The sequence below is a fragment of the Pogonomyrmex barbatus genome, unplaced genomic scaffold (genome assembly GCF_055798465.1).
Source record: "Pogonomyrmex barbatus isolate J1 unplaced genomic scaffold, ASM5579846v1 scaffold1, whole genome shotgun sequence".
Taxonomy (NCBI): domain Eukaryota; kingdom Metazoa; phylum Arthropoda; class Insecta; order Hymenoptera; family Formicidae; genus Pogonomyrmex; species Pogonomyrmex barbatus.
Window position 1 is genome coordinate 13,121,676 of NW_028297098.1, and position 12,079 is coordinate 13,133,754.

The 12,079-nt window shown below is 39.8% G+C and overlaps 1 protein-coding gene across 7 annotated transcripts in view; it reads right to left on the bottom strand.

The window, feature by feature from the left end:
- The window catches only part of mub (poly(rC)-binding protein mub), a 98,235-nt gene that overhangs the window by 17,310 nt on the left and 68,846 nt on the right, over window positions 1-12,079 (bottom strand). For 6 of the 7 annotated variants that reach the window (XM_089079186.1, XM_089079200.1, XM_089079173.1 and 3 more), the window contains exons 4-7: window positions 11,489-11,887; window positions 10,519-10,923; window positions 2,682-2,778; window positions 1,697-1,976 (exon numbers count right to left, since the gene is read on the bottom strand). In XM_089079186.1, coding sequence (XP_088935312.1) covers window positions 1,697-1,976; window positions 2,682-2,778; window positions 10,519-10,923; window positions 11,489-11,887 — 1,181 coding nt within the window. The remainder of the gene's footprint in view (window positions 1-1,696; window positions 1,977-2,681; window positions 2,779-10,518; window positions 10,924-11,488; window positions 11,888-12,079) is intronic. The other variant, XM_089079183.1, reaches the window with a different exon arrangement.

Below are 12,079 nucleotides of genomic sequence, written 5' to 3' on the forward strand. Positions count from 1 at the left end.
ACATTTATCGCGACAAATAAAGACGCGATAACTTGTTTACGCAACGTCTGTTCGCTTCTTTGCAAAATAATAAATAATAATGCCAGAAATATAATCGCGGCTCTAAAGTACGAAAATAACGACGTCACTTCTTTGGAAATTGAGTTGAGTTAAACGATAAAATAGGATTGATAAGCGTAAATGTTATAAGCTGATCGTCCATTACCGGGAGCCTGTCAAACTAGAAAGAAATTTGTGTCATTAAAAAACCGAATCGAAAGGAGGAACTGTGATACGTTTGTATCAGGACTGTTCGGGATTGATTGTCACTAACGGAGCGACAGTCCTCGTACATCTTTTCATTATGTCTTTCAGTCGGTAGTTTATTTGCTTGAAAGGACAGCCAGCGACAATGGGAACAGATGTTGAGCGGAGTTGTGTCTGCAGGATACTCGGGGGTACTGGACCTGGAAGACAGGACCTGGAAATAAAGGATTAAGATCCTCTTCCGTTTCGTGGCCGTTTCGTGGTCGTTGTCTCTTCCGGTGTCTGCATACGTGAAACGCTGGGGCGCCCCGCCGCACACCGCCGTCGATGCGACGTCTTCTCCTCGCATCTTTACCTTACGACTACGTACGACCTGTTTCGCTGTAAACTGAGGTGGCATTACGCGACCGTCATTCTTACCGTCTCAATCAGACAAGATTTTCGCGACCATTTCTGTTACCATTCTGTAATCTTGTCAACACATGTTACAGAAGCAATATCTTTCTCAGCTGTCAACGCGTTCCGCGGCAATATCTTTCTCGGCGTAATGCCACCTCTTCTAGAACATCTCTCGCGGCGACACGCAGTAAAGACGACTTTTTTCCTGATGCCAATTATATTCTTTTTTTTCAAGAACAGAATAAATTTTCTTTCTCACGTTTACATTAATACTTTTGTCTTCTAAACTTCGTCTAAACTTCGAATCTCATGGGAAGAAATAAAAGAATATATTTATATAAATATATAATATGCTTTTTAAACCATCCATCTCACGTGAATAATATCTCGTTAAGCACATTCTCTCTTTCTCTTTGTCAACGTTCTTAAAAATCTTATCTTTAATCTTAAATTCATTTACAGTCTGCAATATTTGTGCGGCAGCTTAGTGGGCAGAGGAATATGGAAAGTCATCTGTACGCGGGTTGTCGTGAGCAAGGATAATAACAATGATAATGGGAGATGTCGCGCGAAGGATGCCGATTCGACTATCTTACATATTTACCATTTAGAGACATCAAAAGTAAAGTGAGGCAGCAGATTGTGTGAGGAACGAGTAAACACAAACAGGCGAATCGGCGGACATCTTGATCGTGGACAGGACAGTTCGACAAGAGATCGCTCTACGCCGGCGACTCGCGCACCAATCTGGCGGGCGGCGTCGGCAGAGATGCGGGAAGAAGAAACAAACAAATAAATAAATAAATAAATAAAAAGAGAGATATATCATGGGGGAAGGGGAGGAAAATGCATCGCGATCCACTGCAAAACGTAGCCGGGACGAGTTCGACTGCTTTCTATTGAGAATGGAATTTGAATGGCATAGCGCGAAAGCCGAACCTTGGACGGACCTCTCGGAATGGTCTTCCCGTCGGTCCGAAGGTTTGACCTTCGGTCTGAGGGTCTAGGCCTAAGGGAGAGGCCGGTGGTGCTAAGCCACGGTGATACTCACCTCATATTGATGAGGTACTGTGCCAACGCCACCGCGTCCGGATTCCCGGTTATGGTGATCGTGCGATCCGTTGCTCCGCCCTCCCTCTCCTCGCAGTTGCTGATTCTGATCATGGCGCCGGAGATCTGACGAATCTCGGCAATCTTGGTACCACCTTTTCCAATGATGCAACCGATCAGCTCATTTGGCACAGTCATCTCATGCGTCTGATTGTTCGCCGCTGGTTGCTGTCTGTTCGTGTTGCTCGTACGCAGCTGGCTCCCGGCCAATGCGGCTAACGCTATGCCATTGATTGCGTAAATATTAGAAATTAGTTCCTTCCCGAATCTAAGCGCGTAAATGAAAAGTACGGAAAGAGAAGCCGTAGAAAGAAAAGCTGTTCCTTACAAAGAGAATCGAGATAGCAAATGGAGGTATATTTTTACAATGGGCTACTCCCATAAAATCGGTTGCATCCAAGTTACATTACGATTTAAACTGATATTATCTCGTTCTCTCCTACATCTCTCGCTAGTTTTGCCTTTACAACTCCAATAAACTTCATCTAATGTTTGTGGCAACGATCTGTAGATAAATTTTCAACTTCTCATCGTTTTATATATATATATATATATATATGAACCTGCCTTAGTGCTAATAGCTCTTAGTCGATGAAATTTGTTCGTACGGCGAGAGTTTATCGTAACCATAGATATCGAGTATCTATTTAGTCTTGAAATTGACAGTATCAAATATGAAATTTCATAGATATTATTCATTACAAAGAAAACACACTGATAACAAAGTAGACGAGAAAATTACTTCGAGTAAATATGCTTTCCTAGGTAAATCGTAAATAGTCGAAATGCCCGTATCGACCCACATGACTCACAATAAACATAATTAAAAAAAGATAAAATAAACGTTTCAATTTTAACTTTCTCGCGAGTCAGTGAGAAGCATTGTCGGTTAATCCACAATTTCTCAATGACGTGTATTCATTTACCTGCCGGGTTAAGACCACCCGTGTTTGCCGGTGTGGCGAGCCCTCCGAGGCCTAAAGCCGCCAATCCAGCCAAAGGATTGCTCCCCAGCTTGCCCATCTGTAACAACGACGAAGAGATCCATCGTTTAGAAATGAGGGGGGGGGGAAGGGGTCCGCGAGCGTGAGACAATCACTCGGGGTGTGCTTAAGAGGAGCGGGGTTTACGACGACACCGAGAAGTATATATCTATATATGTCTGAAAAAAAAAAAAAACTCTCTGTCCGCTTCCTCGCGCGTCACGCTCGAGGATCTCCGATTGCGAGCAAGAACTCTTGGCTCAGGGGCAGCCTCGCTGAGAGAGAACGTTCGGTTCTACGTGGGAAAGGGGACGGGGAAATGGGGGAGGGGGGGGAGAGGGGAACGACATCCTCCGCGCGCAATCGAGGATTCAATTCGACTATTCCGGAATTCGGCCCGCGAGACTCTCGCATTCGTCGCGATCGCACATGATCGACGTCTCGTCCCGACTTCCTGGGATCGGTTTCCGACGGCTTCCTCGTAACGGGCTTCACACGATGGCCGCTTGGCGTGCCATTTCCAATTACAAGTGTCGACTTCCAGAGCAGACTTCAACGTGGCAAGTGGACAAAGTTGTCTGCAAGTAGACGATCGTTCTCGCTTCTTCGCGTAATTATAGGAAAGACTCGCTATGTCAAATTTATCTTATATATGCTGTCCCAAATGCCATCGTTCCGTGCCAATAAACCCTTGCCCATTCGTTAATTCGACCCAGAAACTATTGTAGGATAGCTCGCTCGAGATTGGGAGCAGGATAAGAAGAGATTTTAGTAGTAATCGATACATCTAAAAGAAGGTAAGTAGTTATTAAACTTCAGTTCAAATGCTCGTAATTCCGTCGGTCGAGCGTATTTAAAGTAATTCTGAACGTGCCGTAAGATTGTTTATTTTGGGAATATTATCTTAACTTTACTGTATGCTCGATTTTTGCGGGGGAAAAAAGATTCCCTCGCTTCTGACGTCACGATGTATGCAGAAACTGAAGCGAGTGGAGCACGCCGCTTTAAGCGATTTACATTCCACGCATTCGTCGCGGAAACACAGAATCTCGCGTGCCTCTGAAATGCATTAAATTAATAAATAGACGACATATCTTGGGAAGCTGCTCTGGAGGACGAATGGCACGCAGAATCTGGCCGTCGATAAAATAAACCGTTGCCGATTCTTCGCCGCGTTGCGTTACTTCGAAAATCGTGGCAGAAATTACTTAAGGACAGTTTGATGAGGGAAGGGCGCTCAGAAATTACAAAAAAAAAGAGAGAGCGAACGAGCGCGAACGAGCGCGAACGAGCGCGAACAAGCGCGAACGAGAGGAAGAACGTGTGTATCCTTGCATCCTCTCGCGATACCGTTAAAACCGCGTGAAATGTAACAGAGCAATTTCCTTCGCGCCGTTTCCACGTTACGTAAGTACTTACATGAAGCTTAGCGTCACTTTGTTTGCACCGAGAAACTTTTTATCGGATTTCATCGAGTATAATCCACTACGGTTCCTATTAACGGCATGTAGCAATTACATAATTAGAAAATGACGAGTTAAGCTAAATATCCTAATAATTAGTCGTGAATTATTTTCGTCTGCTGCAATAATGGTTTAGCGAACATTAAAACGAGCTAATCGTTTGAAGCAAATACAAAAAGTTTGAAGAAAAATTGTATCTACTAATCACTAATGATACATATTCTATCTTTATTTTTAAAAAGGATGAAATGAAAGGTAGGCGGGAAGGATGGGATGTATGTATATCGTGTCCTTAAACAAATGATGACACTTCATTCTCTATACCAATGTTGTTATCTAAGCTAACTTATGTGCACAATTTCTAAACGCTATAGATATGTATAAAATGTTAAATTGATTTTAATGTATGTATATTGATGTACAGGGCGTTGCATCAACATATTAGGCAGTATGTCGGATTGCGTGACAGATTTTGCAAGGGTAGGCGCGGTTCAATAGGTAATGACAACATATACATGTACCATCATAACTTACCAAACGAATGAATCGCCTTTTATATCAATAAAATTTGCATCGTTCCAATTATTGACTTGGATAATAATTGCTGTGATTATTATAAGAGGAGTCGAAACGACAATTAAAGATGGAAAATTGAATTTTAAGCGGTGTATGATATGACTTAAGTTAACATGATTGACAAAACAAACATGACGACAAATTTTTTTTTTTATCTATTTACTTTTCGTATTCGCGTTATATGTTTAAATAAAATTTTAAATAGAATTTTCAGAAGAAGTGAAAGAAAAAGAATATGTTTATTGCAACTCGGTATTGTATTCCACTTTTGAATCAGTTCCTGAAAGAAATCGAGTCGATCTAAAACACAGCATAGAATAATTATAATGTAATCGATAATGGTCGATGAGTGCGATACGAATAATGCAGCCAAAAAAATTGTAAATGTAAAAAATTGCAGCAAAATTAATTCAATATTCAATCTTTAATTTCGATTGAATTTATTTGATCTGAGACTCAGTCACAAAATGTTTTTCGACAAGACGAATCTTGGAGAAATAGTTTTTGCGTATTGTGTCTTTTGAAAGTTCTATCTAAACTTTATTGATATAAAAACGATCCATCCGTTCGGTAAATTATGATGGTACATGTATATGGTGTCATTACCTATTGAACCGCGCCTGCCCCTGCAAAATCTGTCACGCAACCCGACATACTGCCTGATATGTTGATGCAACATCCTGTACATATATATGTACATACATATATACATATTTAACATATTATTTTAATATATATGCATGTTTACATCGTTGTGGCATATGTATGGCAAATATAAATATATAAAATTTTCAATATTAATTAATATTAAACCGATGACTTTGTATCATTATTCGATTATTTAATCTCTATTCATATAATTTTCAATAATCAGAAATTCAAGAAAAAAGTTTTGAACTGTTAAATTGAACTGATAAATTCTCTAAAATTCTCTAAAAATATTATCGCATGTCCGAGTCTATTCTATATAAGTATGTAAACGCCTCTTTCGAAGACAAATCGTCCCGACGTGATCTCTAAGTGCTTAAATGGTGGAAACGTAATGTACAGGGCAGCCCACCCTTACACGAACTCGTCGCTGACTCTTAGCTAAAAGAGTGCCGGAAGCCATGCTGTTCTAAACAGGACGCCAAGAGGACAATGGGCAACTCAGGATGAAGGTGGAGAAACGAACAAAACGTAACGCGACGGTCTGACAAGAGCGATATTAAATGTTGTGTATAGGTGTGTGTGTATTTATGTACGTGTATGTGTGTGTGTGTGTGTGTGAAAGGGATCTTATGTTTCTTTCATTACTCACAAAATTGAAGTTAAACAGAGACTCACAAATACATAAATATAAATCTCATAAATAATTTATTTGAAAGCTTGTCCAGCCAGCAAAAGAAAAATTAATATTTTTTAGAAATATTATAATTTCAATCGTGATACACGGGATAAAAGCTTTATATGGATACTCGCGTTAAATAAATTTGTTTTAAGCTTTACATTCCACTTGTTTTTATTGTTTCTTTTAACATTTGGATTAAGAGTGGAATATTTTACAATAATTACAGTAATATCGTAGTAAAAAAGTGTTTTCTTTTTTTTTTTACAATTTTATAATTATTTGCAAAAGATTTTGAACATATTCTAAATTAAAATTTTACAAAAAAAATTTAAAGTTGAACAATTGTATTCAGCACGAGAAGAATGAAAAATATATGTTTTAGAAAAATTACCAAATCGGAATTCTGAATACGTTTTCTCCTGCATCCTCAACTGAGTTTTAAAGGAAGTTCGGTTGTTACCGGATAAAGGAAGTCGATTTTAAGGAGAGCGGGAAATGATTTCTTACGTGATACCGTGTAGAGAATAACAGAAATAGAAACACAAAATCGGAGATAGTGTACGAGGACAAGAAGCGAAGTAGTAACCGTGTACTGTAAGCCGTAAGAGTTTATCAAGCAGACTGAGAAACTGAGAAAGTATTAAAGATGGGATCGTGAAAGTAGATATAAAGCGCAATAGTAATAATATACCTAGGTAATCTACCTCTTTTCGTGCCACGCATGCATGTCCTTGTACGGTGTGATTTTACCGTAATTTTTATTATATTTAGCTTATCATTTCTGCCGATCAACCCCACCCCTTTCAGCCACGTCTCTCGAAGTTGATGGACAATAAGAGAGATTAAACGGGAAGAAGAAAGGAAAAGACGTAAAAAAAAAAAAGAGAGCTGAGAAAAAGAACACAAAAAAGGATAACAAAAGAATTGGTTAAGCCGCAATATATTCGTGAATAATGGAATGTATCATGATATGGACGCGTTCCCGCGCATTTCGCGTTCGTTCGTTTCATATCCGGGTAGCAAATCGGACTCGAGGAAGTCGGGCTCCGTGTCGGACGTCGGTCGTTGAAGAGCGCACAGAAAGAGAAGATAGGACAGAAGGTGAGACACGACGACACGCCATCCTGATAATGCTTTGTCAAAACATTTGCGTCGACCTCAAAAGTTTCGCCAAAGATTCGATTAATGATTACAATTTTCCCTTTAAAAACGCACTTCACGTTTAAAATAGATACATGTACACTTGATACAATTCAACACATTGAAGGCGGAATAAATAAAAAAAAGTGAGTTTCGACTTGGTATCTGTAATTTAACTTAAAACGTAAAACTTAATTTACGCTTATGTTTTCAAAGCGCATGAAATTTAATCATCATAAAAAGCAGAAGATTAAAGCCAGATCTGACAGGCTGACATTTTGATATTTTGACATCCAAATATAAAGTTTCATACAAAACAAAACAACCTTTCTACTAAATTAGACTACCTCCCTCCTCCCCCCCAAAAAAAGCTATATATAATTAAAGGAATGATACGAGCGTACTCGAATGATGAAATTTCCTATTGAAAACATTTCAATTGATCACACGGGCATTTATCAGGATGACATTTCATGGCATCTGCCGATTGATCGGTCGGATGAGTGGATTTTCAAAGCACTACCATGGTAGCCCGGAATTACAGCGACGGCTGTTTGGTGATTGGTTTCCTCATTGATCGTTCGTTGAGACTTGTGTAGCGGCCACATCTGGGACCTTCTATACGTTTCTCTCTCTCTCTCTTTCCCTGACCGAATCCAACGACAAGCCATGACGAATCCATTGTGCGACCCGTGAGCAAGCATTCATGCTAAGCAGGCCCGATCGTTCGGCGCGAGGCTCGGAACAAATCCCCATTTCGCCTCCAAGTTCCTTCCGAGAGAGCGCACAAATTGCCGCTCTCGGACGATGATCGTATCGAGAAAACTGGGCTATTTATCTGCTCGATGCAGTACGTCTGTGTCGAATGCATGTTACAGAGACCGATCAACTCTACTGTGCATATATATATATATATATATATATATATATATATATATATATCCTGTATTTCTCTCATCTAAAAATAAACGTAAACGATAGGAGAGAAAGGTAGATTATACATAAAAGAATGAAACAGCTAACTGATAGTTTCAATACGATCATCAATGGAACGATATAAATACAGTGATTAAGTGCACGACCAAAACTTTTCAGATACCAAGTTGCAGATAAATATACAGACTTGAAATCGCAATTTGATTGCCAATATTAAAATTTAGAGTGAAACTGATCTCGATAAAGTTGAAAAAATCGGATGGAAATCAAGTCAGACACGTCGCTTGTAAATATAATACATCAAAATCGAACGTAGTCGTGCAAACAATAGTCAGTCGTTAAGTAAATTTTCATGACGGCAAAAAAAGAAATATTCAAGTTACGATTGGGTAATATAAATTCTCTGTTTGCACTTCAATATGGTATCAGAGTTTATAATATTACGTCGTGCAGTTGCACTCTTTTTACATAACATGCATCGTCGAATTTCTCTATGCATTGTGAAGGACAGCAAGCGATTCTTCAAATGATCAACCCACTACCAAACGCAAGCATACAGAAGGAAAACATGTGTTTCACACAGGCTCGGGTCGAGCTCGTGAAGAAGCATCAGTGAACGTCTATAGAACTTGGAAAAAAAAAAGAAATTAAAGAAATTAAATTAATTCAGAGAGGAAAGCATGCACGTAATGGCACGTGCGGATCACATATAAAGCAAAGCTGGCAAAATTCGTGTGACTTCATCGATATTATAAAATCACCAGAAGATGCCCGTCTCTTCTGTAAATAAGAAAAGAAATCGCTATTAAAATATCGAACTCATATGAACTTGTAAAAATAATCTCTCTCCCTCTTTCTCTTTAACTAATCGCGAAAAAACTGATCGCGAACGTTCTGTATCTTTAACGAAAGAAATCGCTCCCGCGGCCAAGTATGGCAAAATAGTTTCTGATGTAGTATCAGTGTTGGAGGTTATTATTAAATATAATTACAGAGTGTCTTATTTCATTCCATGTTATGTTTAATCAGACATTTCTGCAGTTGAAGTCACGCGACCAGAAAACATTCGAAGGTATATGTACGGTCTTGGCTAATCGTGCAACAAGATTCTTTCGCAGTCTTCACGCAGTCGAGAACAACTTGCAAGACGTTGCGAATATTCCTGGACAGAAAGCTCGAGACCGTACGGGGATATCGAGCAGAAAGCCAAGGTAATTGATGCATATACGCGGAGGGAGACAGAAGACAGCAAAGAGCTTCAAGAGGAAGAGGACCAAGTGACCTAGATAAAGTGAGATATATTGATAAACATATTATGAGCTTCCATGGCATTTGATGGAAATTGGAACAGAGTTTAGAACGCTAAAGTCAGTATAAATTCCCTCACACCACTGCATTGTGGTATCTAAGTAATGAGATACGCGGGAATAATTTCAATCCATCTGAAAATTATTTTACTCATTAATGAGACAGAAAGATAATTTTTAGCATAAGATTTATATAACTGGAAATAAATCATCTACAGACGCAATAAACGATACATTATAATTATCTTGCAAAACGTTATATCTTTCGAAATTCCAAATGAGAAGTTATAATGTTCATAAAATCTCTCATTACAGTCAAGATTCACGTTATTCAGGTTGCTCCAATGAAGTAATGATTGAAGAAAAGAAAAAAATTAAAATGTAGAAAAGATCAACAAAATCGCGATTGAATAAAACCTCCGTTAATCTATGAAATTCTCAAAACAAGCCACCATGCTGTTTAACGAAAACCACCGTTTAGTCACTGTTGCAACTACACGCTTGACCATTCGTCTATAAAACTTTCTACCCTCTCCGATTGCGCATTAACTTAACCGCAAATTAATCCTACTAATACCACAAACAAGCGTAGATTCGTTACGCAAGTGATTTCTCCTTCTATAACTAATGGAAAAACCTAACGAATCTGGATATTAAAATATAATGAAAAATAAGAAAAATATCAATTCTTAATTCTCGGATGTTTCTAATAATATTTTCAATTAGAATTACATAATTAAAAAAAAAAAAAAAATAAATAACTTTGTTTTTCCATAAACCTGACTCTTTTTCCAATCCATTCCAACTTCGAATCATCTGCCGAGGTCGCCAGTTTGAAGTTTTGCTGGATATATTAAGGACCAGTGTACAGTGAGGGAATACTGAAACGGGGAGGTGTATCGATCTTTCTGGACAAGTGGAACGGAAATCCATCGTATATGTTAGTCCGGAAGGTGGTATGTGGTAGCCGGGGTGGTGATCGAGACGGGGTACGGGAGAGGGTGGATCACGAAAAACAAAAGACTTACGGCGTCTGCCACGAGGTGTGCGGGCGGGAGGGCTGCCTGCAAGTGTCCACTCTTCAGCAGGGGGTCGGCGAGGCCTGCCACGCTGGCGTGTAAGGGGCTTGGGTGGAGAGGATGATGTGGGGTCGTAAGATGGGCCGTGGATAGGAGCGGGTGCCCGTGAGAAGCGGCGAAGGCCGAGGACGAGGGGTGGGCCGCGAAGGGCGAGGTCGTCAAAGTTTGGGTGTTCAGCGAGGGCGGGGTGGGCCCGGCAGCGGGCGCGGGCAATGGTAATACTGTACTTACGTCCGAGTGGGCGGGCACCGCGTAATTACCCTGGATGGTGTAGGCTTGCCCACCAGCCAGGATCACTGGCCCACCGACTTGGGGTTTGGGGCGATAAGGGATCGTGGCACCTTTGGGAGGGGACTGAAACAGAAAAAAACACACGCACGAGTGCGAATACACCGATCGAGCCATTACATTTGGTGCGGTTGTTGTCCGTGTTGTCCGTCAAAAAGATGGCTCTTTAAAGTCCAAAAATGTAACATGTGACTCGAATTAAAAAAACAAAAAAGAACAGTTTCATGTTTGAAAGCTTTGATAACAAGAAATACACTTCTTTCAAAAAAAGACTTGTAAATGGTACAAGGAATTTTAAGTGTAAATTTGTATTAGTAATCAGTAAGTGGACTTTAATAGATTACTTTAATTTTTAATAAATTCGATAAAACCGCGATTATTTTTTCAAAAGTAAATATGATATAAATACTGTGTAACTCGATGTAGAATTATAATTCGTAAGCAGAGATACAATATGAATGTTTCAAGGTATATCGTAGCTAATGAATAATCACTCTTGAATAATCACATTTATGCGAATTATCTTCATTACGGTCGTTCCGAGCGACAATTTCTATAGAGTCAACTTTGAAATGTGAATTACAAAATTAGAATAATCAAATGTCACAGGTCGCAGGACGATGATACGTACCTCTAGCATAACGCAGCAGATATGATATATGCATTGCGTGATCGCCTCGCTGGTACCGGATATGGTCACTGCACGTTCCGTCGAGTTAGGCAGCATCTCGGAAGCGACCTGAATAGAGGCGCCGGTGACCTCCCGAATTTCTTTGATCTTAGAACCACCTTTGCCGATCAGAGAGCCGCATTGTGAAGCGGGAACGATCAGTCTGAGTGTGATGGGCGGCCTCGATACACCGCCGCCGCCTCCAGCACCACCACCCTGAATGTCGTGGAATTGCGAGCACCATTCCTCGAATTTCTTGCATATCAGCGTGAACGCCTTGAAGATCGAGTTCGTCGGCCCAGTGACAGTCACTATCCGTTCCGGGCAGGAACCGTCGGAGATATTGATTTTCGCGCCGGACTGCGTTGAGCGAACGAGAAAAAAATATTACCGATCATGATACCTTCGTATATATATATATATATATATATATATATATATATATATATATATATATATATATGTGTGTGTGTGTGTGTGTGTGTGTGTGTGTGTGTGTGTGTAGCAAAGACTATTTTCAGCTTCCAATATTCGATAATCAATGCCTGCTAT